The sequence below is a fragment of the Electrona antarctica genome, assembly GCF_951216825.1.
Source record: "Electrona antarctica genome assembly, chromosome: 8".
NCBI classification, from domain to species: Eukaryota; Metazoa; Chordata; class Actinopteri; order Myctophiformes; family Myctophidae; genus Electrona; species Electrona antarctica.
The window spans coordinates 36,817,960-36,845,666 of record NC_136789.1 but is presented as its reverse complement, the minus strand read 5'-3'; the positions used below and the strand labels follow the sequence as shown (position 1 = coordinate 36,845,666).

At 38.6% G+C, this 27,707-nt stretch overlaps 1 protein-coding gene across 1 annotated transcript in view; it reads right to left on the bottom strand.

Annotated features, from left to right (window-relative positions):
- Window positions 1-27,707, bottom strand: part of LOC306928747 (uncharacterized protein) — a gene marked incomplete at its 3' end in the record, with an annotated part of 86,887 nt that overhangs the window by 43,878 nt on the left and 15,302 nt on the right. The window contains exons 3-7 of the mRNA XM_079509019.1: window positions 14,090-14,232; window positions 10,892-11,015; window positions 10,611-10,754; window positions 7,359-7,442; window positions 6,880-6,909 (exon numbers count right to left, since the gene is read on the bottom strand). Coding sequence (XP_079365145.1) covers window positions 6,880-6,909; window positions 7,359-7,442; window positions 10,611-10,754; window positions 10,892-11,015; window positions 14,090-14,232 — 525 coding nt within the window. The remainder of the gene's footprint in view (window positions 1-6,879; window positions 6,910-7,358; window positions 7,443-10,610; window positions 10,755-10,891; window positions 11,016-14,089; window positions 14,233-27,707) is intronic.

Below are 27,707 nucleotides of genomic sequence, written 5' to 3'. Positions count from 1 at the left end.
AAAAACAATAAGGGACCATAAGCCCTTCGAGCTTGGTCCCTCAAAGGGGCATTTCACCACTGGAAGAAACTGCAGTCACAATGTAGTCATTTATCAGACACTCTAAATCCAGAGAGACTTACAGTAAGCAAGAACAACACATGGTGGGTGATCATGTACATAAAAACTGTTATCATGAATCATAGGTAAGCCAAGAACCTAACAGTGGAATGTCTATATATTATACCACAGGTCGTTTCGAGGAAGCAATCTGATTGGTTGAAACAGCCTTCTAGCCGTGGGTTAAACCAGCACCATTCACCACCTAATCAAAACAAATAATTCAGCTGTTCTGTTCTCCCAGAGCGCTAACAAACTCGGTGGCTAGGCTAGCTAGTTTCTTGGGACATTTGTGGTCATAGTGACTACATCTGTCATTAAAAAAATATATTCTTTCAGCGATTTTCTTAGTTTTAAGGGTAACTGTTGTATAATTGCAATATTACACTCGAGGGTGTGGGTTAACGTGATTATTGCCACTTCAGTGATGCTTGCGGAACTCGACTTCGTCTCGTTCCTCACCGCATCCCTGTCGTGGCAATAATCACGTTAACCCACACCCTCTCGTGTAATATTGCTTAAATGAAACTATGCATATATACCAGGAGTGTCCAAAAGGTAGATCATGATCTACCAGTAGATCACATGACATGGCCCTAAAACATATAGGCTATAATTTAATATAAATATATATAATTTGGCATCTGACACTTTAATTAAGGTGACTTGATTGGTTGACATAAATAAAATGTTAACCCACAATGTTTAACCCACAACAGATTACTTTGTTTTCAAGAGTGTTGAGCACAAACATCAGTAGCATACAAAGTTATATACAAAAACTACAACTATTTCCATTTCCCCTCCCTTTATTTCCCATTCCAAGTGTGTTTGTCATGTTATGTAACACCAGAGCCACTATTCCAAAGCCCTCTCAGGTAATTTTTTTAAGCTATTTTCAGTAATGAGATCATATTTCTTTGGTGGGTCATTTCAAAAGTAGCTCTCAAGTCAAACAAGTCTGTGCAGCCCTGCTATATACTATACTATATATATGTCGATGATAACGGTAGCACAATTTGAAATGTGTACCCTATGGCCAGAAAAATAATGAAGTCTGTGTGTTTGACCATAGGGTTTGACTGGATTCCTACAATTACCATAATGCTTTGCGACACTAGCCCTCCTTGTGGAGAGGGGGGAGGCTGCGTGGAGGTGTGTCTTGTAGTCCAGGAAGGAAGTGAGACCACATTTTCATGACAGGTTTTTGGTCATGAACATGTTGACTAAAATATCTAAAAACTCATACAGTATTTCACACATAAAACACATACAGTATTTCACACGTAAAAACCCCAGGAAAGAGTTTCTTGTGTCCTAAACATAAAAACCCCAGGAAAGAGTTTCTTGTGTCCTAAACATAAAAACCCCAGGAAAGAGTTTCTTGTGTCCTAAACATCATAAAAACCCCAGGAAAGAGTTTCTTGTGTCCTAAACATAAAAACCCCAGGAAAGAGTTTCTTGTGTCCTAAACATAAAAACCCCAGGAAAGAGTTTCTTGTGTCCTACACATCATAAAAACCCCAGGAAAGAGTTTATTGTGTCCTAAACATCACAAAAACCCCAGGAAAGAGTTTCTTGTGTCCTAAACATAAAAACCCCAGGAAAGAGTTTCTTGTGTCCAAAACATCATACAAATAAGATCTGGTTGCAAAAGGGGTGAAGTGGCAAAATCAAAACTAATAACTAAATTAAAAAACAGCACATACCTATTCTGTGTAACTTGATCACTGGTTTCTTCACCAACACTTCAGGATGGATGTTGTTAGAGCTGGACATCAAATTATTGAATAGCTCTGGATCTAAAGAAGAAGACATTACAAAAATAAGTAGACATATAGCTGCAAGCAGTGATAACAGGGGCCAATCAATACAAAAAAACGATATGCAATATGCACAATAAACCATATAGCGGGGAAGCATAGCTAACATATCGTTCATTTTATGATAAAAGCGCCAACTTTGGCAGAAGTGTTGATAGATATACTGGGAAAAAATGTGGATATTGGGCCATCCCAAATTCTCATCCTGGTGGGCGTGGCAGCCATTTTTCAAAAAGGTCTTCCTGGACGGAAGTGAGACCACATTTTCACGACAGGTTTTTGGTCATGAACACGTTGACTAAAATATCTAAAAACACATTATTTCACACATAAAAACCCCAGGAGTTTCTTGTGTCCTAAACATCACAAAAACCCCAGGAAAGAGTTTCTTGTGTCCTAAACATCACAAAAACCCCAGGAAAGAGTTTCTTGTGTCCTAAACATCATAAAAACCCCAGGAAAGAGTTTCTTGTGTCCTAAACATCATAAAAACCCCAGGAAATAGTTTCTTGTGTCCTAAACATCACAAAACCCCCAGGAAAGAGTTTCTTGTGTCCTAAACATCATAAAAACCCCAGGAAATAGTTTCTTGTGTCCTAAACATCATACAAATAAGATCTGGTTGCAAAAGGGGTGAAGTGGCAAAATCAAAACTAACTAGAAAAAGTGCCCTTCTGGGCATAGGTCTCCACCAGGAGGTGTGTGTGTGATGTTTGGCAAAATGTTTAGGAGTAATATAATCATGTTTTGTGTGTGTGTGTGTGAGTGTGGGTGTGTGTGGGAGACACGGCTTGGCCTGTTGTAGCGCCACCATGAGGCTGATTTGAAAACTGTCAAGTGGCATTTCTTCCTCAGCCTAGTGGGAATATGCATGCACAGTTTCACCGCAATCGGACGCTGCGTTGAGTAGTTGTGGCGATTTGTACAAAACGGGTACAAAGCGGGCTACTCCTGAAAAGTTTAGAAGCCAATCGTAGGCAATGAAGGTGGATTATGAGAAATCAAACAAACCCGTCTTGAACACATGACTATGGAGAGCATGTGTACCGATTTGTGTGAAATTTGGATAACATCTGAAGGAGTAATATTAGAAAATGTGTTTGACATATGTCGGCCTCCTGGTGGCGCTATAAAGTGCAGATGTGAAAAATTCCAGGCAAAGGTTTTTCCTTGGCCTCTAGGGAGTTGGCATACAAAGTTAGCCACAAATCCATGCAGTTGGAGGTAAAAACACTTTTCGGCCAGTTATAGCGCCACCATGAGGCCGAGTTGAAAATGTTCACGTGGCATTTCTTCCTCGGCCAAGTGGGAATGTGCGTGCGCAATTTCACGGAAATCACACGATGTGTTCATGATTTGCAGCATTTTGTTTGAAACTGAGCACTCCTGCGAACTTTGGAAGCCAATCTTAGCCAATCAGGATGGAGTCTGAGAAATCTGAAAGACCCGTTTCGTTGAATGGCTCTAGAGAGACTGTGTACCAATTTGCGTGATGTTTGGACAAAATCTGTAGGTGTACTGTCCAAAAACGTGTTTTGCACAAAGCGGCCTCCTGGTGGCGCTATAACAGGCCGTTCTGGAAACAGAGGTTCATCGTTGGCATCCAGGGAGTGTGTGTGCAAAATTTGGCATCGACCGGGTTAACGGTGCCGGAGATTAGCTGTTCACAGACGGACGGACGGACACACGGACGGACGGACACACGGACGGACGGACACACGGACGGACGGACGGACGGACGGATGGACGGACGGAGTGCAAAACATACTCTCTCCCCATGCCTTCGGCCTGGTGGAGACAATAACTAAATAAAGAAATGGCACATACCTATTCTGTGTAACTTGATCACTGGTTTCTTCAAGAACACTTCAGGATGGATGTTGTTAGAGCTGGACGTCAAATGGTGTTTTAATAGCCCTGGATCTAAAGAAGAAGACATTACAAAAATAAGTAGAAGTATAGCTGCAAGCAGCAATAAGACGGAACCAAGCAATAAGCCCTTTTAGGCTGTTCAACTGTAGGTCACCCTGCGGTATTGCAGCTGTTCATACGACAGACAGACAGACAGACAGACAGACAGACAGACAGACAGACAGACAGACAGACAGACAGACAGACAGACAGACAGACAGACAGACAGACAGACAGACAGACGAGGCATGTGTTATGCCTGTTCAAAGTGCCTGTTATAGCTGCTTGCAGTACAAACTTCTCTTCAACTGGGATTTCAGATAATGGTGCCATTGGTGCATAGATTGTGTGTAGAACATTTCACAGAAATTGCTCAATAATCCAGGCAGAAAATCAGGTTTAACATTTTTCAAACTGCTCAAAATGGTGGGAAATCTGAGGGCGGAGCTTACTGGTCAAAGTGACAGATGTGTTCCCCATGAGTCAAGGAACATGTGGAAACAAGCGCCATGGCTTTTGGCCAAACGAGGCATGAGTTATGCCTGTTCAAAGGTTTTATGTTCAACCGATTGCTATAGCGCCCCCCTTTGGCCAATTGGAGTAAGACTGGTTTCAGTGCTATTTGGCATGACCCTCTACCATACTGTAAGACTGGTTTCAGTGCTATTTGGCATGACCCTCTACTATACTGTAAGACTGGTTTCAGTGCTATTTGGCATGACCCTCTACTATACTGTAAGACTGGTTTCAGTGCTATTTGGCATGACCCTCTACCACACTGTAAGACTGGTTTCAGTGCTAGTTGGCATGACCCTCTACCATACTGTAAGACTGGTTTCAGTGCTATTTGGCATGACCCTCTACCATACTGTAAGACTGGTTTCAGTGCTATTTGGCATGACCCTCTACCATAATGTAAGACTGGTTTCAGTGCTATTTGGCATGACCCTCTACCATAATGTAAGACTGGTTTCAGTGCTATTTGGCATGACCCTCTACCATACTGTAAGACTGGTTTCAGTGCTATTTGGCATGACCCTCTACCATACTGTAAGACTGGTTTCAGTGCTATTTGGCATGACCCTCTACCATACTGTAAGACTGGTTTCAGTGCTATTTGGCATGACCCTCTACCATACTGTAAAGTTTCATAACCTGTGACGCTGCATGTATGTATTAGGGGAAGAAGAAGAATTTCCTAAAACAGCAATTTCATTGGCTCATAAAACCTTCATTTTTTCACTTAAAAAATTGTACTCCCGTTTTTTTTAATTGTCTCGTGTAGAAAGTTTCATGCATTTTGATCAAAGATCCTGTGAGGAGATAGATTTTAACTGTTTTTCATATAATTCAAAATGGCGGGTGATCTAGAGGTCAGAGGTCAACACTAAAGTTGTTCTGCGTGACGAGACGCATGTGCGTATCAAAGTTTTATTACTGGCGGTCAAACGGTTCATGAGCTATGCGTGGTCAAAGTTTGCATTTTCAATTTGGCCAATGGTTGTGGGCTTCGTGTCTCCATCGTTTGGCATGGCCCTCTAGAGTTTTGTGAAAACCGACTGCACAGTTCGTCAGCCAGAAGACAAACTTAAACTAAAGGAATCTCACAGACAATACTTTCAAAATCCAATTAGACCCCCCCCCCCCCCCCCCCCCCACACACACACACACACACATCTCTCTAAATGGGAGGTAAGATTCGTATCATGTGACATTTTAATAAACATGATGCTTCACTTCCTCATTATCCTTGCCAATATGCAAGAAACATCTAAAGAAGATATCTTATTTCTTCCTCTCTGTAGATTACATGATCTACTTTGATGTGTTATATTTTCTTTTGTGTTTGTTGTTGTATTGTTTATTTCCCCTTTTGGTGCAGTCTCTGTGTTTATTTCTTTATTGCACAGCTGCTGCCTTTATCAACTTGTAGACTTTTGTATTAATTGTTCTTAATGAACTTTTAATCTGTTTAATCAATGACCTCTTCCATACAGGAAAGGATTCCAAATAAGCCAGCTGGCTTCTTCCTTTCCTTGTATTGTATTTTTGTTCTTTGATATGTATTGTCTATTTTTTTATACGCTAAATATGTATTAAAGAAATGTGCTAAATAAATAAACTTAAACGCACCACTAAAACACCAATATTCTAGACAGGCCACAAACCTTCGTCTCCCTCGCCGGCCGTGTGGTCTCCCTCGCTGGCCGTGTCGTCTCCCTCGCTGGCCGTGTCGTCTCCCTCGCTGGCCGTGTCGTCTCCCACGCTGGCCATGTCGGTCGCTGAGTTGCTGGTCGGGTCGTCCCTGCTGTGTCTGAGGCGTCGGAAGATTTTGCCGTTGCGCGATTCCAACAGAGACGAGGACTTCCTCTTCTGAAGACACGTAACAGGTAAACGAAAATAGTGTGAGTTACTGAGTTACACTGTTGCTGTCAAGGCAGAAAACTCACAATTCCACTTTTTAATGTTTTTAAGTAAATGATCGCCGTGCTTCATCATACAGGAGTGTCACAGAAAACTAGTGAAAATAGCAGATCTACAAGCTCACAATGTGTCACATCACAACGCGTTGTGAGCTTGTAGCTTGCTATTTTCACTAGTCATCGTCAATTAAACATGTAGGGCTTCAGTACTAAATGGTCTCCAGTACTCGCTCACCCGATAAAGTCATAAGGGTGAGAACTGAGTAAGGGGAACCTCCCGCCAAAACCCGCACCTGTTGTTGTGTGTCTGCTAAATGCCATAATTGTACATTGTCTGTGTGGGTTTGTCTCCCAGCAGTGCTTGGAATATACACTGTATAGGCTCCAGTAAGGCCTACCACTAACCCAACATCCGGGGAATCCCTCCCCGGAGTCTCTTTTCGTCCACCACTTCGCAGTTCCGTGGAACTCTAATATTAACCCCCAACTGACTGCCGAGTGTGACCGTGGACCAGGCCTCTTCATGGAGCCCACCAGAAGTGCGACCGCGGACCCGGACTCACATGTGGATGTGTTGTGATTTGACACTTTAATAAAATGTAATTGAATTGAATTGAACTTACCAGTGGAAACACCTTTTCTTCTTTAGGCGGCTACAAGGAGAGAAAACATCTGGGTGAGAGAAATGTACAGACAGCAAACCACCGACATCTTCGTTGTCTAACTGCTCTTAATTCAATATTTGGATTTTTTTCCTTTTTTGGGGGGGGTTGGCCTCTCCTTCTGCAATGTACTCCTTGCTGTTCGCGCCATGCGCGCTGCCGTTCACTTCCTTGTTTAGCGCTCAGAAAGAAAGGCTCGCCGCGCGTAATCTAGGGAGCTCTCTGTGGTTTTGACCAGATGGATATACTTCTGTCTTCATATCTGACTTCAACATGCCCCTCGCCTGGAATATTAACGCTTCTAGAGAGACTTTATTGTAATCATAGTAAGGTAAGAAAGCAACATTATGTACAGAACGACCGAAATGAACAGACCTTGAATGATCCAGTTGGCTGAAGTGAACGATAGTTCCCATCACTAGTGACTCTGAGATACGTACCTCTGGGTCAGTGATTCCCTGAACACACTTAGGACACTGCCAACAGCTGGGCAAACGTTTATCCACCACCCCGTCACCTTGAACCTGGACAGAAAACGCACAGAAAAAGCCATAATGTTGCTACGGTATGTATCGTTGCTGTCGGACAGAAACCCTCTTATCTCCATATTCTGACTTTTTGATGAAATGTACGTCCTACTTCAGGGGTGGGCAACTTTGACGATGGAGAGGGCCACGAATATAGTTCCACACTCACTCCAGGGGGCCACGAATATAGTTCCACACTCACTCCAGAGGGCCACGAATATAGTTCCACACTCACTCCAGAGGGCCACGAATATAGTTCCACACTCACTCCAGAGGGCCACGAATATAGTTCCACACTCACTCCAGGGGGCCACAATAGTTCCACACTCACTCCAGAGGGCCACGAATATAGTTCCACACTCACTCCAGAGGGCCACAATAGTTCCACACTCACTCCAGAGGGCCACGAATATAGTTCCACACTCACTCCAGGGGGCCACAATAGTTCCACACTCACTCCAGAGGGCCACTATAGTTCCACACTCACTCCAGAGGGCCACTATAGTTCCACACTCACTCCAGAGGGCCACTATAGTTCCACACTCACTCCAGAGGGCCACTATAGTTCCACACTCACTCCAGAGGGCCACTATAGTTCCACACTCACTCCAGAGGGCCACAAATATAGTTCCACACTCACTCCAGAGGGCCACGAATATAGTTCCACACTCACTCCAGAGGGCCACGAATATAGTTCCACACTCACTCCAGAGGGCCACTATAGTTCCACACTCACTCCAGAGGGCCACTATAGTTCCACACTCACTCCAGAGGGCCACTATAGTTCCACTCTCACTCCAGAGGGCCACAAATATAGTTCCACACTCACTCCAGAGGGCCACAAATATAGTTCCACACTCACTCCAGAGGGCCACTATAGTTCCACACTCACTCCAAAGGGCCACTATAGTTCCACACTCACTCCAGAGGGCCACTATAGTTCCACACTCACTCCAGAGGGCCACTATAGTTCCACTCTCACTCCAGAGGGCCACTATAGTTCCACACTCACTCCAGAGGGCCACAAATATAGTTCCACACTCACTCCAGAGGGCCACTATAGTTCCACACTCACTCCAGAGGGCCACTATAGTAGTTCCACACTCACTCCAGAGGGCCACTATAGTTCCACACTCACTCCAGAGGGCCACTATAGTAGTTCCACACTCACTCCAGAGGGCCACTATAGTTCCACACTCACTCCAGAGGGACACTATAGTTCCACACTCACTCCAGAGAGCCACTGTCTGTAGTGTCCCTCAGGAGTGACTCACTCCAGAGGGCCACTATAGTTCCACACTCACTCCAGAGGGCCACTATCTATAGTGCCACATTGCATATGATATTACTGTCGTAGCAATATTTTGTTTGAGCTTGTAGATGGGGTGTATACTTAGTTTAGACTAGTCATTGGTTAGACACGGGTTAGGTTTAGGTGTGCTGCCCCGTGAGAGGTTAGGTTTAGGGTGAGGGTTTGAGATAGGTTGTAGTTGTAGGACTAATGACTGGTCTAACCAATGACTAGTCTAAACCAGGTAGATAGGTTGTAGTTGTAGGACTAATGACTGGTCTAACCAATGACTAGTCTAAACCAGGTAGATAGGTTGTAGTTGTAGGACTAATGACTGGTCTAACCAATGACTAGTCTAAACCAGGTAGAAAGGTTGTAGTTGTAGGACTAATGACTGGTCTAACCAATGACTAGTCTAAACCAGGTAGATAGGTTGTAGTTGTAGGACTAATGACTGGTCTAACCAATGACTAGTCTAAACCAGGTAGATAGGTTGTAGTTGTAGGACTAATGACTGGTCTAACCAATGACTAGTCTAAACCAGGTAGATAGGTTGTAGTTGTAGGACTAATGACTGGTCTAACCAATGACTAGTCTAAACCAGGTAGATAGGTTGTAGTTGTAGGACTAATGACTGGTCTAACCAATGACTAGTCTAAACCAGGGGGATAGGTTGTAGTTGTAGGACTAATGACTGGTCTAACCAATGACTAGTCTAAACCAGGTAGATAGGTTGTAGTTGTAGGACTAATGACTGGTCTAACCAATGACTAGTCTAAACCAGGTAGATAGGTTGTAGTTGTAGGACTAATGACTGGTCTAACCAATGACTAGTCTAAACCAGGTAGATAGGTTGTAGTTGTAGGACTAATGACTGGTCTAACCAATGACTAGTCTAAACCAGGTAGATAGGTTGTAGTTGTAGGACTAATGACTGGTCTAACCAATGACTAGTCTAAACCAGGGGGATAGGTTGTAGTTGTAGGACTAATGACTGGTCTAACCAATGACTAGTCTAAACCAGGGGGATAGGTTGTAGTTGTAGGACTAATGACTGGTCTAACCAATGACTAGTCTAAACCAGGTAGATAGGTTGTAGTTGTAGGACTAATGACTGGTCTAACCAATGACTAGTCTAAACCAGGTAGATAGGTTGTAGTTGTAGGACTAATGACTGGTCTAACCAATGACTAGTCTAAACCAGGTAGATAGGTTGTAGTTGTAGGACTAATGACTGGTCTAACCAATGACTAGTCTAAACCAGGTAGATAGGTTGTAGTTGTAGGACTAATGACTGGTCTAACCAATGACTAGTCTAAACCAGGGGGATAGGTTGTAGTTGTAGGACTAATGACTGGTCTAACCAATGACTAGTCTAAACCAGGGGGATAGGTTGTAGTTGTAGGACTAATGACTGGTCTAACCAATGACTAGTCTAAACCAGGTAGATAGGTTGTAGTTGTAGGACTAATGACTGGTCTAACCAATAGGTTGTAGTTGTAGGACTAATGACTGGTCTAACCAATAGGTTGTAGTTGTAGGACTAATGACTGGTCTAACCAATAGGTTGTAGTTGTAGGACTAATGACTGGTCTAACCAATAGGTTGTAGTTGTAGGACTAATGACTGGTCTAACCAATAGGTTGTAGTTGTAGGACTAATGACTGGTCTAACCAATAGGTTGTAGTTGTAGGACCAATGACTAGTCTAAACCAGGTAGATAGGTTGTAGTTGTAGGACTAATGACTTCTAAACCAAAAACTGTCTAAACTAAGTACTGCACCTGATCTATTTTTAACACACGGTTAAATGAGGTAACCGCGTGTTACCGGCTGGTACCGACGTACAATAGCCACTCCCGACCAACTTCTTACCGTGAGACAGCCAGGATGGACAATCTGGAGACAGTCTTGGCATTCCATCAGAATGCATTCCATCAGCATGAAGGCAGGATCTCCTGCTTCCTCCTGGGTGGGCTCCTTACAGACCTCACACAGCGTTGACAGGGGCAGGCCAGGCTGACAGGACGACAACACAGCAACAAAAAAAGCACAGCAAAAATAATTCAGTGTTTTTAAAGTCTTTTTAAACATTCTGTTCAGGCCGAGAGCTGAATAAACAAACACATATTCTGTTCAAAAGGCCAGACACTCACAGCGACACATTGGCGCAGGACACACGTCTGTCTTTGCCTCCCCGGTCCGCCAAACTTCTTCATGTCTCTGCAGAATGGACAGTCCCCGCACTCTGTCCTCACGCACGCCTCACACTGCTGACACCTTCAGAAACAAACACACGCAAACATGAAATCACAGCAGGAAAGCACTATCTACTGTATGCAGTGTAGGCCTATCAGTGGTTCTCAAACAGTGCCATGAGACGAGTAAGTGTGACTGTCTTTTTTATTAGTACTGTATTTGGCTGCGTATGTCCGTGACTCCTTCGGCCAATCAGGGATTGGGTGATGATGACATAACTATGTATGTTTATCTAGAAACGGACATATGTGGATGACGTAACATTGGGAGGGAGGGGCAGTAAGTTATATATAGGGAGGGAGGGGCAGTAAGTTATATATAGGGAGGGAGGGGCAGTAAGTTATATATAGGGAGGGAGGGGCAGTAAGTTATATATAGGGAGGGGGGGAAGTAAGTTATATATAGGGAGGGGGGCAGTAAGTTATATATAGGGAGGGAGGGGCAGTAAGTTATATATAGGGAGGGGGGCAGTAAGTTATATATAGGGAGGGAGGGGCAGTAAGTTATATATAGGGAGGGAGGGGCAGTAAGTTATATATATGGAGGGAGGGGCAGTAAGTTATATATAGGGAGGGGGGCAGTAAGTTATATATAGGGAGGGAGGGGCAGTAAGTTATATATAGGGAGGGGGGACAGTAAGTTATATATAGGGAGGGGGGGGCAGTAAGTTATATATAGGGAGGGAGGGGCAGTAAGTTATATATAGGGAGGGAGGGGCAGTAAGTTATATATAGGGAGGGAGGGGCAGTAAGTTATATATAGGGAGGGAGGGGCAGTAAGTTATATATAGAGGGGGGGGCAGTAAGTTATATATAGGGAGGGAGGGGCAGTAAGTTATATATAGGGAGGGAGGGGCAGTAAGTTATATATAGGGAGGGGGGCAGTAAGTTATATATAGGGAGGGAGGGGCAGTAAGTTATATATAGGGAGGGAGGGACAGTAAGTTATATATAGGGAGGGAGGGGCAGTAAGTTATATATAGGGAGGGGGGGCAGTAAGTTATATATAGGGAGGGGGGGCAGTAAGTTATATATAGGGAGGGAGGGGCAGTAAGTTATATATAGGGAGGGAGGGGCAGTAAGTTATATATAGGGAGGGAGGGGCAGTAAGTTATATATAGGGAGGGGGGGCAGTAAGTTATATATAGGGAGGGAGGGGCAGTAAGTTATATATAGGGAGGGGGGGCAGTAAGTTATATATAGGGAGGGAGGGGCAGTAAGTTATATATAGGGAGGGGGGGCAGTAAGTTATATATAGGGAGGGAGGGGCAGTAAGTTATATATAGGGAGGGAGGGGCAGTAAGTTATATATAGGGAGGGAGGGACAGTAAGTTATATATAGGGAGGGGGGGCAGTAAGTTATATATAGGGAGGGGGACAGTAAGTTATATATAGGGAGGGAGGGGCAGTAAGTTATATATAGGGAGGGAGGGGCAGTAAGTTATGGAGGGAGGGGCAGTAAGTTGGCAAGAGTCAGAGGTAAGTTGCGTACTCTGCTTGCGTATAAGTAGGCCATTCATGGCCAACTTGTGTGCGAAGCGCAATTTGGCATCTCGACAGAGTGCACTTCTAGTTTTTCTACTGTATCAGCGGTTTGTGTGCACTCATTTTTCAGTGGTGCAACCACTCCTATAGAGCGTTGCAGTCCCGCCCCCTTTCATGACAACGCCAGGCCCAGGAAATGAATCCCAATGCATTTTTCCAATAGACATTTCAAAAAGTATTTATTTAAAGACCTTTTGAGCGTTGTACGAAGCCAACTCGATTCGTGACAAATCATGACAACCATGGCTGAGGGGGTGCTGGGGGGGCCCCCTCCCCCCAGGCACAGCCCCCCCTCGGACAGGAGGGGGGAAATAATAATAATTTGAATAAAAACTGGTTTCTGTTACTAGGCTTAATAAATATGCTGTATCACAGTATCGGCGCCTTATCCTGGTTAATTGCCTGTGTCCGTTTGCTCATGCGTGTGGAGAGGGAAAGTAAAAGCCACTTTTCTGCATGAACATTGCGTGAAAATGCGTGTGCACGAGGCGCGCGCACACACATTTTGCGTGTGCGGGGATTTTTCATTTCCGGGTCTCTCGAGGGGGCGGGGCTGCGACGCTCTATAGTCTATATAGTCCCCACAGGAATCCGCGGAGAAAAGGTCTCGATTCCGCGGAGTACATTCATAATTCAGCGGAGAACAATCCTTGATTCCACGGCTTAGTTAATATTCCGTGGACATGAACTTATTTAACTTAAATGACCAGTTATCAAGCAATTTCTTTTTAATAATAAGTAAAATCTTTCATGAAATAGATACAATTAATTGTAATTATGGATGAGTCATAATAATCAAATATTCCAATAATCGTTTTTGGGGATCGATTATTATTATTATTATTAATAATGTTTTAATTATGTGTTTTGGTTGCAAAGGTTGTCATTCAAACCCTGCCCAAAGTAACTATAGTTTAGACTAGAGGATACTTAATGTGGGTGTAATATTTATTATTTTCTGCTTTAGCATTGTCAATTTGTCATTGTCAGGAGTCAGGACATGGATTCAGTTTCAGTAGGAACCATTTACTTTAGTAATAGTAATAGTAACTTTGTCATGTTATACGGACGCTCCGCGAGTCGGGGCGTCCGACTATTCCACGGACATTATACTATTCCGCGGAGGGTCGAGAATTCCACGGACGGCTTTGAAATCAAATTCCTGTGGAGACTACCTATAGACAGCTTTGTGCATCCCTGGGTCTGTCCCTGGCTGGCTGGCTGGCTGGGTCTGTCCGAGCATGACAATAGCATTTGGTTGTTTTCACCACCAAGTGTCACTGTTACGCAGCCTAACACACACCCACACACACATATTAACTGTAGTACAGTGACAGTACAGTACAGTGCATTAGAGGGGCCCCCTGGGGACCCCCACACGGCGTTGGATCACTCACTTCACACGGGTGTGATTTATTTTAATGCAGAGGCACATTCTATACTCTTGTAGATACGCTAAATAAGTGTGTGTGCGTGTGTATGTGTGTGTGTTGTCTGTGTTGTGTGTGAGAGTGTGTGCGTGCGTGCGTGCGTGCGTGCGTGCGTCATTACCGGACTCTGCGTCTTCCCATCGCTTCCCATCCCATCCCATTTGTTCGTGAGATGACCGGGGTGGGGGGGTTGGTCAGTTTAGGACGAGGAGTCCCCCTCCCCATCCCCCTCCCCCCGCCTCGCCTCAGACGGTAACACAACTCCTGGAGGACGAGAGGATAGTTTTAGTATCACCACTTCAGAGACTCTATACATCCACGTATGATAACCGCATCCTAAGGTTAGCAAGGAATGTCTCCTCTAATACTAGCCATGTGTTGTATAGAATATAAGGACTATCAGCTCTAATACTAGCATGTGTTGTATGGAGAATATAAGGACTATCAGCTCTAATACTAGTCATGTGTTGTATGGAGAATATAAGGACTATCAGCTCTAATACTAGTCATGTGTTGTATGGAGAATATAAGGACTATCAGCTCTAATACTAGCATGTGTTGTATAGATTATAAGAACTATCAGCTCTAATACTAGCATGTGTTGTATAGATTATAAGGACTATCAGCTCTAATACTATCCATGTGTTGTAGAGAATATAAGGACTATCAGCTCTAATACTATCCATGTGTTGTAGAGAATATAAGGACTATCAGCTCTAATACTATCCATGTGTTGTAGAGAATATAAGGACTATCTGCTCTAATACTATCCATGTGTTGTAGAGAATATAAGGACTATCAGCTCTAATACTAGCGTGTTGTAGAGAATATAAGGACTATCAGCTCTAATACTATCTATGTGTTGTAGAGAATATAAGGACTATCAGCTCTAATACTAGCATATGTTGTATAGAATATAAGGACTATCAGCTCTAATACTATCCATGTGTTGTAGATAATATAAGGAATATCAGCTCTAATACTAGCATGTGTTGTATAGAATATAAGGACTATCAGCTCTAATACTAGCATGTGTTGTATAGAATATAAGGACTATCAGCTCTAATACTATCCATGTGTTGTACAGAATATAAGGACTATCAGCTCTAATACTATCCATGTGTTGTAGAGAATATAAGGAATATCAGCTCTAATACTATCCATGTGTTGTATAGAATATAAGGACTATCAGCTCTAATACTAGCATGTGTTGTATAGAATATAAGGACTATCAGCTCTAATACTATCCATGTGTTGTATAGAATATAAGGACTATCAGCTCTAATACTAGCATGTGTTGTATAGAATATAAGGACTATCAGCTCTAATACTAGCATGTGTTGTAGAGAATATAAGGACTATCAGCTAATACTAGCATGTGTTGTAGAGAATATAAGGACTATCAGCTCTAATACTAGCATATGTTGTATAGAATATAAGGACTATCAGCTCTAATACTAGCATATGTTGTATAGAATATAAGGACTATCAGCTCTAATACTATCCATGTGTTGTAGATAATATAAGGAATATCAGCTCTAATACTAGCATGTGTTGTATAGAATATAAGGACTATCAGCTCTAATACTAGCATATGTTGTATAGAATATAAGGACTATCAAAACTAATACTATCCATGTGTTGTAGATAATATAAGGAATATCAGCTCTAATACTAGCATGTGTTGTATAGAATATAAGGACTATGAGCTCTAATACTAGCATGTGTTGTATAGAATATAAGGACTATCAGCTCTAATACTAGCATGTGTTGTATGGAGAATATAAGGAATATCAGCTCTAATACTATCCATGTGTTGTATAGAATATAAGGACTATCAGCTCTAATACTAGCCATGTGTTGTAGAGAATATAAGGACTATCAGCTCTAATACTAGCCATGTGTTGTAAAGAATATAAGGACTATCAGCTCTAATACTATCCATGTGTTGTAGAGAATATAAGGACTATCTGCTCTAATACTATCCATGTGTTGTAGAGAATATAAGGACTATCAGCTCTAATACTAGCGTGTTGTATAGAATATAAGGACTATCAGCTCTAATACTATCTATGTGTTGTAGAGAATATAAGGACTATCAGCTCTAATACTAGCATATGTTGTATAGAATATAAGGACTATCAGCTCTAATACTATCCATGTGTTGTAGATAATATAAGGAATATCAGCTCTAATACTAGCATGTGTTGTATAGAATAAAAGGACTATCAGCTCTAATACTAGCATGTGTTGTATAGAATATAAGGACTATCAGCTCTAATACTATCCATGTGTTGTACAGAATATAAGGACTATCAGCTCTAATACTATCCATGTGTTGTAGAGAATATAAGGAATATCAGCTCTAATACTATCCATGTGTTGTATAGAATATAAGGACTATCAGCTCTAATACTAGCATGTGTTGTATAGAATATAAGGACTATCAGCTCTAATACTATCCATGTGTTGTATAGAATATAAGGACTATCAGCTCTAATACTAGCATGTGTTGTATAGAATATAAGGACTATCAGCTCTAATACTAGCATGTGTTGTAGAGAATATAAGGACTATCAGCTAATACTAGCATGTGTTGTAGAGAATATAAGGACTATCAGCTCTAATACTAGCATATGTTGTATAGAATATAAGGACTATCAGCTCTAATACTAGCATATGTTGTATAGAATATAAGGACTATCAGCTCTAATACTATCCATGTGTTGTAGATAATATACGGAATATCAGCTCTAATACTAGCATGTGTTGTATAGAATATAAGGACTATCAGCTCTAATACTAGCATATGTTGTATAGAATATAAGGACTATCAAAACTAATACTATCCATGTGTTGTAGATAATATAAGGAATATCAGCTCTAATACTAGCATGTGTTGTATAGAATATAAGGACTATCAGCTCTAATACTAGCATGTGTTGTATAGAATATAAGGACTATCAGCTCTAATACTAGCATGTGTTGTATGGAGAATATAAGGAATATCAGCTCTAATACTATCCATGTTGTATAGAATATAAGGACTATCAGCTCTAATACTAGCCATGTGTTGTAGAGAATATGAGGACTATCAGCTCTAATACTAGCCATGTGTTGTAAAGAATATAAGGACTATCAGCTCTAATACTAGCCATGTGTTGTAGAGAATATAAGGAATATCAGCTCTAATACTAGCATATGTTGTACAGAATATAAGGACTATCAGCTCTAATACTATCCATGTGTTGTATAGAATATAAGGACTATCAGCTCTAATACTAGCATGTGTTGTATAGAATATAAGGACTATCAGCTCTAATACTAGCATGTGTTGTATAGAATATAAGGACTATCAGCTCTAATACTAGCCATGTGTTGTAGAGAATATAAGGACTATCAGCTCTAATACTAGCATATGTTGTATAGAATATAAGGACTATCAGCTCTAATACTATCCATGTGTTGTAGATAATATAAGGAATATCAGCTCTAATACTAGCATGTGTTGTATAGAATATAAGGACTATCAGCTCTAATACTATCCATGTGTTGTAGAGAATATAAGGACTATCAGCTCTAATACTAGCGTGTTGTATAGAATATAAGGACTATCAGCTCTAATACTATCTATGTGTTGTAGAGAATATAAGGACTATCAGCTCTAATACTAGCATATGTTGTATAGAATATAAGGACTATCAGCTCTAATACTATCCATGTGTTGTAGATAATATAAGGAATATCAGCTCTAATACTAGCATGTGTTGTATAGAATATAAGGACTATCAGCTCTAATACTAGCATGTGTTGTATAGAATATAAGGACTATCAGCTCTAATACTATCCATGTGTTGTACAGAATATAAGGACTATCAGCTCTAATACTATCCATGTGTTGTAGAGAATATAAGGAATATCAGCTCTAATACTATCCATGTGTTGTATAGAATATAAGGACTATCAGCTCTAATACTAGCATGTGTTGTATAGAATATAAGGACTATCAGCTCTAATACTATCCATGTGTTGTATAGAATATAAGGACTATCAGCTCTAATACTAGCATGTGTTGTATAGAATATAAGGACTATCAGCTCTAATACTAGCATGTGTTGTAGAGAATATAAGGACTATCAGCTAATACTAGCATGTGTTGTAGAGAATATAAGGACTATCAGCTCTAATACTAGCATATGTTGTATAGAATATAAGGACTATCAGCTCTAATACTAGCATATGTTGTATAGAATATAAGGACTATCAGCTCTAATACTATCCATGTGTTGTAGATAATATAAGGAATATCAGCTCTAATACTAGCATGTGTTGTATAGAATATAAGGACTATCAGCTCTAATACTAGCATATGTTGTATAGAATATAAGGACTATCAAAACTAATACTATCCATGTGTTGTAGATAATATAAGGAATATCAGCTCTAATACTAGCATGTGTTGTATAGAATATAAGGACTATCAGCTCTAATACTAGCATGTGTTGTATAGAATATAAGGACTATCAGCTCTAATACTAGCATGTGTTGTATGGAGAATATAAGGAATATCAGCTCTAATACTATCCATGTGTTGTATAGAATATAAGGACTATCAGCTCTAATACTAGCCATGTGTTGTAGAGAATATAAGGACTATCAGCTCTAATACTAGCCATGTGTTGTAAAGAACATAAGGACTATCAGCTCTAATACTATCCATGTGTTGTAGAGAATATAAGGACTATCTGCTCTAATACTATCCATGTGTTGTAGAGAATATAAGGACTATCAGCTCTAATACTAGCGTGTTGTATAGAATATAAGGACTATCAGCTCTAATACTATCTATGTGTTGTAGAGAATATAAGGACTATCAGCTCTAATACTAGCATATGTTGTATAGAATATAAGGACTATCAGCTCTAATACTATCCATGTGTTGTAGATAATATAAGGAATATCAGCTCTAATACTAGCATGTGTTGTATAGAATATAAGGACTATCAGCTCTAATACTAGCATGTGTTGTATAGAATATAAGGACTATCAGCTCTAATACTATCCATGTGTTGTACAGAATATAAGGACTATCAGCTCTAATACTATCCATGTGTTGTAGAGAATATAAGGAATATCAGCTCTAATACTATCCATGTGTTGTATAGAATATAAGGACTATCAGCTCTAATACTAGCATGTGTTGTATAGAATATAAGGACTATCAGCTCTAATACTATCCATGTGTTGTATAGAATATAAGGACTATCAGCTCTAATACTAGCATGTGTTGTATAGAATATAAGGACTATCAGCTCTAATACTAGCATGTGTTGTAGAGAATATAAGGACTATCAGCTAATACTAGCATGTGTTGTAGAGAATATAAGGACTATCAGCTCTAATACTAGCATATGTTGTATAGAATATAAGGACTATCAGCTCTAATACTAGCATATGTTGTATAGAATATAAGGACTATCAGCTCTAATACTATCCATGTGTTGTAGATAATATAAGGAATATCAGCTCTAATACTAGCATGTGTTGTATAGAATATAAGGACTATCAGCTCTAATACTAGCATATGTTGTATAGAATATAAGGACTATCAAAACTAATACTATCCATGTGTTGTAGATAATATAAGGAATATCAGCTCTAATACTAGCATGTGTTGTATAGAATATAAGGACTATCAGCTCTAATACTAGCATGTGTTGTATAGAATATAAGGACTACCAGCTCTAATACTAGCATGTGTTGTATGGAGAATATAAGGAATATCAGCTCTAATACTATCCATGTGTTGTATAGAATATAAGGACTATCAGCTCTAATACTAGCCATGTGTTGTAGAGAATATAAGGACTATCAGCTCTAATACTAGCCATGTGTTGTAAAGAATATAAGGACTATCAGCTCTAATACTAGCCATGTGTTGTAGAGAATATAAGGAATATCAGCTCTAATACTAGCATATGTTGTACAGAATAAAAGGACTATCAGCTCTAATACTATCCATGTGTTGTATAGAATATAAGGACTATCAGCTCTAATACTAGCATGTGTTGTATAGAATATAAGGACTATCAGCTCTAATACTAGCATGTGTTGTATAGAATATAAGGACTATCAGCTCTAATACTAGCCATGGGTTGTAGAGAATATAAGGACTATCAGCTCTAATACTATCCATGTGTTGTATAGAATATAAGGACTATCAGCTCTAATACTATCCATGTGTTGTACAGAATATAAGGACTATCAGCTCTAATACTATCCATGTGTTGTATAGAATATAAGGACTATCAGCTCTAATACTAGCATGTGTTGTATAGAATATAAGGACTATCAGCTCTAATACTAGCATATGTTGTATAGAATATAAGGACTATCAGCTCTAATACTAGCATGTGTTGTATGGAGAATATAAGGAATATCAGCTCTAATACTATCCATGTGTTGTATAGAATATAAGGACTATCAGCTCTAATACTAGCATGTGTTGTATAGAATATAAGGACTATCAGCTCTAATACTAGCCATGTGTTGTAGAGAATATAAGGACTATCAGCTCTAATACTATCCATGTGTTGTATAGAATATAAAGACTATCAGCTCTAATACTAGCATGTGTTGTATAGAATATAAGGACTATCAGCTCTAATACTAGCATGTGTTGTAGAGAATATAAGGAATATCAGCTCTAATACTATCCATGTGTTGTACAGAATATAAGGACTATCAGCTCTAATACTAGCATGTGTTGTAGAGAATATAAGGACTATCAGCTCTAATACTATCCATGTGTTGTATAGAATATAAGGACTATCAGCTCTAATACTATCCATGTGTTTTATAGAATATAAGGACTATCAGCTCTAATACTAGCCATGTGTTGTATAGAATATAAGGACTATCAGCTCTAATACTATCCATGTGTTGTATAGAATATAAGGACTATCAGCTCTAATACTATCCATGTGTTGTAGAGAATATAAGGACTATCAGCTCTAATACTATCCATGTGTTGTAGAGAATATAAGGACTATCAGCTCTAATACTATCCATGTGTTGTAGAGAATATAAGGACTATCAGCTCTAATACTATGCATGTGTTGTAGAGAATATAAGGACTATCAGCTCTAATACTATCCATGTGTTGTATAGAATATAAGGACTATCAGCTCTAATACTATCCATGTGTTGTATAGAATATAAGGACTATCAGCTCTAATACTATCCATGTGTTGTATAGAATATAAGGACTATCAGCTCTAATACTATCCATGTGTTGTATAGAATATAAGGACTATCAGCTCTAATACTATCCATGTGTTGTATAGAATATAAGGACTATCAGCTCTAATACTATCCATGTGTTGTATAGAATATAAGGACTATCAGCTCTAATACTATCCATGTGTTGTAGAGAATATAAGGACTATCAGCTCTAATACTATCCATGTGTTGTAGAGAATATAAGGACTATCAGCTCTAATACTATCCATGTGTTGTAGAGAATATAAGGACTATCAGCTCTAATACTATCCATGTGTTGTATAGAATATAAGGACTATCAGCTCTAATACTATCCATGTGTTGTATAGAATATAAGGACTATCTGCTCTAATACTAGCATGTGTTGTATAGAATATAAGGACTATCAGCTCTAATACTATCTATGTGTTGTAGAGAATACAAGGACTATCAGCTCTAATACTATCCATGTGTTGTATAGAATATAAGGACTATCAGCTCTAATACTATCCATGTGTTGTATAGAATATAAGGACTATCAGCTCTAATACTATCCATGTGTTGTATAGAATATAAGGACTATCAGCTCTAATACTATCCATGTGTTGTAGAGAATATAAGGACTATCAGCTCTAATACTATCCATGTGTTGTAGAGAATATAAGGACTATCAGCTCTAATACTATCCATGTGTTGTAGAGAATATAAGGACTATCAGCTCTAATACTATCCATGTGTTGTAGAGAATATAAGGACTATCAGCTCTAATACTATCCATGTGTTGTATAGAATATAAGGACTATCAGCTCTAATACTAGCATGTGTTGTATGGAGAATATAAGGAATATCAGCTCTAATACTATCCATGTGTTGTATAGAATATAAGGACTATCAGCTCTAATACTAGCATGTGTTGTATAGAATATAAGGACTATCAGCTCTAATACTAGCCATGTGTTGTAGAGAATATAAGGACTATCAGCTCTAATACTATCCATGTGTTGTATAGAATATAAGGACTATCAGCTCTAATACTAGCATGTGTTGTATAGAATATAAGGACTATCAGCTCTAATACTAGCATGTGTTGTAGAGAATATAAGGAATATCAGCTCTAATACTATCCATGTGTTGTACAGAATATAAGGACTATCAGCTCTAATACTAGCATGTGTTGTAGAGAATATAAGGACTATCAGCTCTAATACTATCCATGTGTTGTATAGAATATAAGGACTATCAGCTCTAATACTATCCATGTGTTTTATAGAATATAAGGACTATCAGCTCTAATACTAGCCATGTGTTGTATAGAATATAAGGACTATCAGCTCTAATACTATCCATGTGTTGTATAGAATATAAGGACTATCAGCTCTAATACTATCCATGTGTTGTAGAGAATATAAGGACTATCAGCTCTAATACTATCCATGTGTTGTAGAGAATATAAGGACTATCAGCTCTAATACTATCCATGTGTTGTAGAGAATATAAGGACTATCAGCTCTAATACTATGCATGTGTTGTAGAGAATATAAGGACTATCAGCTCTAATACTATCCATGTGTTGTATAGAATATAAGGACTATCAGCTCTAATACTATCCATGTGTTGTATAGAATATAAGGACTATCAGCTCTAATACTATCCATGTGTTGTAGAGAATATAAGGACTATCAGCTCTAATACTATCCATGTGTTGTAGAGAATATAAGGACTATCAGCTCTAATACTATCCATGTGTTGTAGAGAATATAAGGACTATCAGCTCTAATACTATCCATGTGTTGTATAGAATATAAGGACTATCAGCTCTAATACTATCCATGTGTTGTATAGAATATAAGGACTATCTGCTCTAATACTAGCATGTGTTGTATAGAATATAAGGACTATCAGCTCTAATACTATCTATGTGTTGTAGAGAATACAAGGACTATCAGCTCTAATACTATCCATGTGTTGTATAGAATATAAGGACTATCAGCTCTAATACTATCCATGTGTTGTATAGAATATAAGGACTATCAGCTCTAATACTATCCATGTGTTGTATAGAATATAAGGACTATCAGCTCTAATACTATCCATGTGTTGTAGAGAATATAAGGACTATCAGCTCTAATACTATCCATGTGTTGTAGAGAATATAAGGACTATCAGCTCTAATACTATCCATGTGTTGTAGAGAATATAAGGACTATCAGCTCTAATACTATCCATGTGTTGTAGAGAATATAAGGACTATCAGCTCTAATACTATCCATGTGTTGTATAGAATATAAGGACTATCAGCTCTAATACTAGCATGTGTTGTATAGAATATAAGGACTATCAGCTCTAATACTAGCATGTGTTGTATAGAATATAAGGACTATCAGCTCTAATACTAGCCATGTGTTGTAGAGAATATAAGGACTATCAGCTCTAATACTATCCATGTGTTGTACAGAATATAAGGACTATCAGCTCTAATACTATCCATGTGTTGTACAGAATATAAGGACTATCAGCTCTAATACTATCCATGTGTTGTAGAGAATATAAGGACTATCAGCTCTAATACTATCCATGTGTTGTATAGAATATAAGGACTATCAGCTCTAATACTATCCATGTGTTGTATAGAATATAAGGACTATCTGCTCTAATACTAGCATGTGTTGTATAGAATATAAGGACTATCAGCTCTAATACTATCTATGTGTTGTAGAGAATACAAGGACTATCAGCTCTAATACTATCCATGTGTTGTATAGAATATAAGGACTATCAGCTCTAATACTATCTATGTGTTGTAGAGAATACAAGGACTATCAGCTCTAATACTATCCATGTGTTGTATAGAATATAAGGACTATCAGCTCTAATACTATCCATGTGTTGTATAGAATATAAGGACTATCAGCTCTAATACTATCCATGTGTTGTATAGAATATAAGGACTATCAGCTCTAATACTATCCATGTGTTGTAGAGAATATAAGGACTATCAGCTCTAATACTATCCATGTGTTGTAGAGAATATAAGGACTATCAGCTCTAATACTATCCATGTGTTGTAGAGAATATAAGGACTATCAGCTCTAATACTATCCATGTGTTGTAGAGAATATAAGGACTATCAGCTCTAATACTATCCATGTGTTGTATAGAATATAAGGACTATCAGCTCTAATACTAGCATGTGTTGTATAGAATATAAGGACTATCAGCTCTAATACTAGCATGTGTTGTATAGAATATAAGGACTATCAGCTCTAATACTAGCCATGTGTTGTAGAGAATATAAGGACTATCAGCTCTAATACTATCCATGTGTTGTATAGAATATAAGGACTATCAGCTCTAATACTATCCATGTGTTGTACAGAATATAAGGACTATCAGCTCTAATACTATCCATGTGTTGTAGAGAATATAAGGACTATCAGCTCTAATACTATCCATGTGTTGTATAGAATATAAGGACTATCAGCTCTAATACTATCCATGTGTTGTATAGAATATAAGGACTATCTGCTCTAATACTAGCATGTGTTGTATAGAATACAAGGACTATCAGCTCTAATACTATCCATGTGTTGTAGAGAATACAAGGACTATCAGCTCTAATACTATCCATGTGTTGTATAGAATATAAGGACTATCAGCTCTAATACTATCCATGTGTTGTATAGAATATAAGGACTATCAGCTCTAATACTATCCATGTGTTGTATAGAATATAAGGACTATCAGCTCTAATACTATCCATGTGTTGTAGAGAATATAAGGACTATCAGCTCTAATACTATCCATGTGTTGTAGAGAATATAAGGACTATCAGCTCTAATACTATCCATGTGTTGTAGAGAATATAAGGACTATCAGCTCTAATACTATCCATGTGTTGTAGAGAATATAAGGACTATCAGCTCTAATACTATCCATGTGTTGTATAGCATATAAGGACTATCAGCTCTAATACTAGCATGTGTTGTATAGAATATAAGGACTATCAGCTCTAATACTAGCATGTGTTGTATAGAATATAAGGACTATCAGCTCTAATACTAGCCATGTGTTGTAGAGAATATAAGGACTATCAGCTCTAATACTATCCATGTGTTGTATAGAATATAAGGACTATCAGCTCTAATACTATCCATGTGTTGTACAGAATATAAGGACTATCAGCTCTAATACTATCCATGTGTTGTATAGAATATAAGGACTATCAGCTCTAATACTAGCATGTGTTGTATAGAATATAAGGACTATCAGCTCTAATACTAGCATATGTTGTATAGAATATAAGGACTATCAGCTCTAATACTAGCATGTGTTGTATGGAGAATATAAGGAATATCAGCTCTAATACTATCCATGTGTTGTATAGAATATAAGGACTATCAGCTCTAATACTAGCATGTGTTGTATAGAATATAAGGACTATCAGCTCTAATACTAGCCATGTGTTGTAGAGAATATAAGGACTATCAGCTCTAATACTATCCATGTGTTGTATAGAATATAAGGACTATCAGCTCTAATACTAGCATGTGTTGTATAGAATATAAGGACTATCAGCTCTAATACTAGCATGTGTTGTAGAGAATATAAGGAATATCAGCTCTAATACTATCCATGTGTTGTACAGAATATAAGGACTATCAGCTCTAATACTAGCATGTGTTGTAGAGAATATAAGGACTATCAGCTCTAATACTATCCATGTGTTGTATAGAATATAAGGACTATCAGCTCTAATACTATCCATGTGTTTTATAGAATATAAGGACTATCAGCTCTAATACTAGCCATGTGTTGTATAGAATATAAGGACTATCAGCTCTAATACTATCCATGTGTTGTATAGAATATAAGGACTATCAGCTCTAATACTATCCATGTGTTGTAGAGAATATAAGGACTATCAGCTCTAATACTATCCATGTGTTGTAGAGAATATAAGGACTATCAGCTCTAATACTATCCATGTGTTGTAGAGAATATAAGGACTATCAGCTCTAATACTATCCATGTGTTGTAGAGAATATAAGGACTATCAGCTCTAATACTATCCATGTGTTGTATAGAATATAAGGACTATCAGCTCTAATACTATCCATGTGTTGTATAGAATATAAGGACTATCAGCTCTAATACTATCCATGTGTTGTATAGAATATAAGGACTATCAGCTCTAATACTATCCATGTGTTGTATAGAATATAAGGACTATCAGCTCTAATACTATCCATGTGTTGTATAGAATATAAGGACTATCAGCTCTAATACTATCCATGTGTTGTATAGAATATAAGGACTATCAGCTCTAATACTATCCATGTGTTGTAGAGAATATAAGGACTATCAGCTCTAATACTATCCATGTGTTGTAGAGAATATAAGGACTATCAGCTCTAATACTATCCATGTGTTGTAGAGAATATAAGGACTATCAGCTCTAATACTATCCATGTGTTGTAGAGAATATAAGGACTATCAGCTCTAATACTATCCATGTGTTGTATAGAATATAAGGACTATCAGCTCTAATACTATCCATGTGTTGTATAGAATATAAGGACTATCTGCTCTAATACTAGCATGTGTTGTATAGAATATAAGGACTATCAGCTCTAATACTATCTATGTGTTGTAGAGAATACAAGGACTATCAGCTCTAATACTATCCATGTGTTGTATAGAATATAAGGACTATCAGCTCTAATACTATCCATGTGTTGTATAGAATATAAGGACTATCAGCTCTAATACTATCCATGTGTTGTAGAGAATATAAGGACTATCAGCTCTAATACTATCCATGTGTTGTAGAGAATATAAGGACTATCAGCTCTAATACTATCCATGTGTTGTAGAGAATATAAGGACTATCAGCTCTAATACTATCCATGTGTTGTAGAGAATATAAGGACTATCAGCTCTAATACTATCCATGTGTTGTATAGAATATAAGGACTATCAGCTCTAATACTATCCATGTGTTGTATAGAATATAAGGACTATCAGCTCTAATACTATCCATGTGTTGTATAGAATATAAGGACTATCTGCTCTAATACTAGCATGTGTTGTATAGAATATAAGGACTATCAGCTCTAATACTATCTATGTGTTGTAGAGAATACAAGGACTATCAGCTCTAATACTATCCATGTGTTGTATAGAATATAAGGACTATCAGCTCTAATACTATCCATGTGTTGTATAGAATATAAGGACTATCAGCTCTAATACTATCCATGTGTTGTATAGAATCTAAGGACTATCAGCTCTAATACTATCCATGTGTTGTAGAGAATATAAGGACTATCAGCTCTAATACTATCCATGTGTTGTAGAGAATATAAGGACTATCAGCTCTAATACTATCCATGTGTTGTATAGAATATAAGGACTATCAGCTCTAATACTATCCATGTGTTGTATAGAATATAAGGACTATCAGCTCTAATACTATCCAT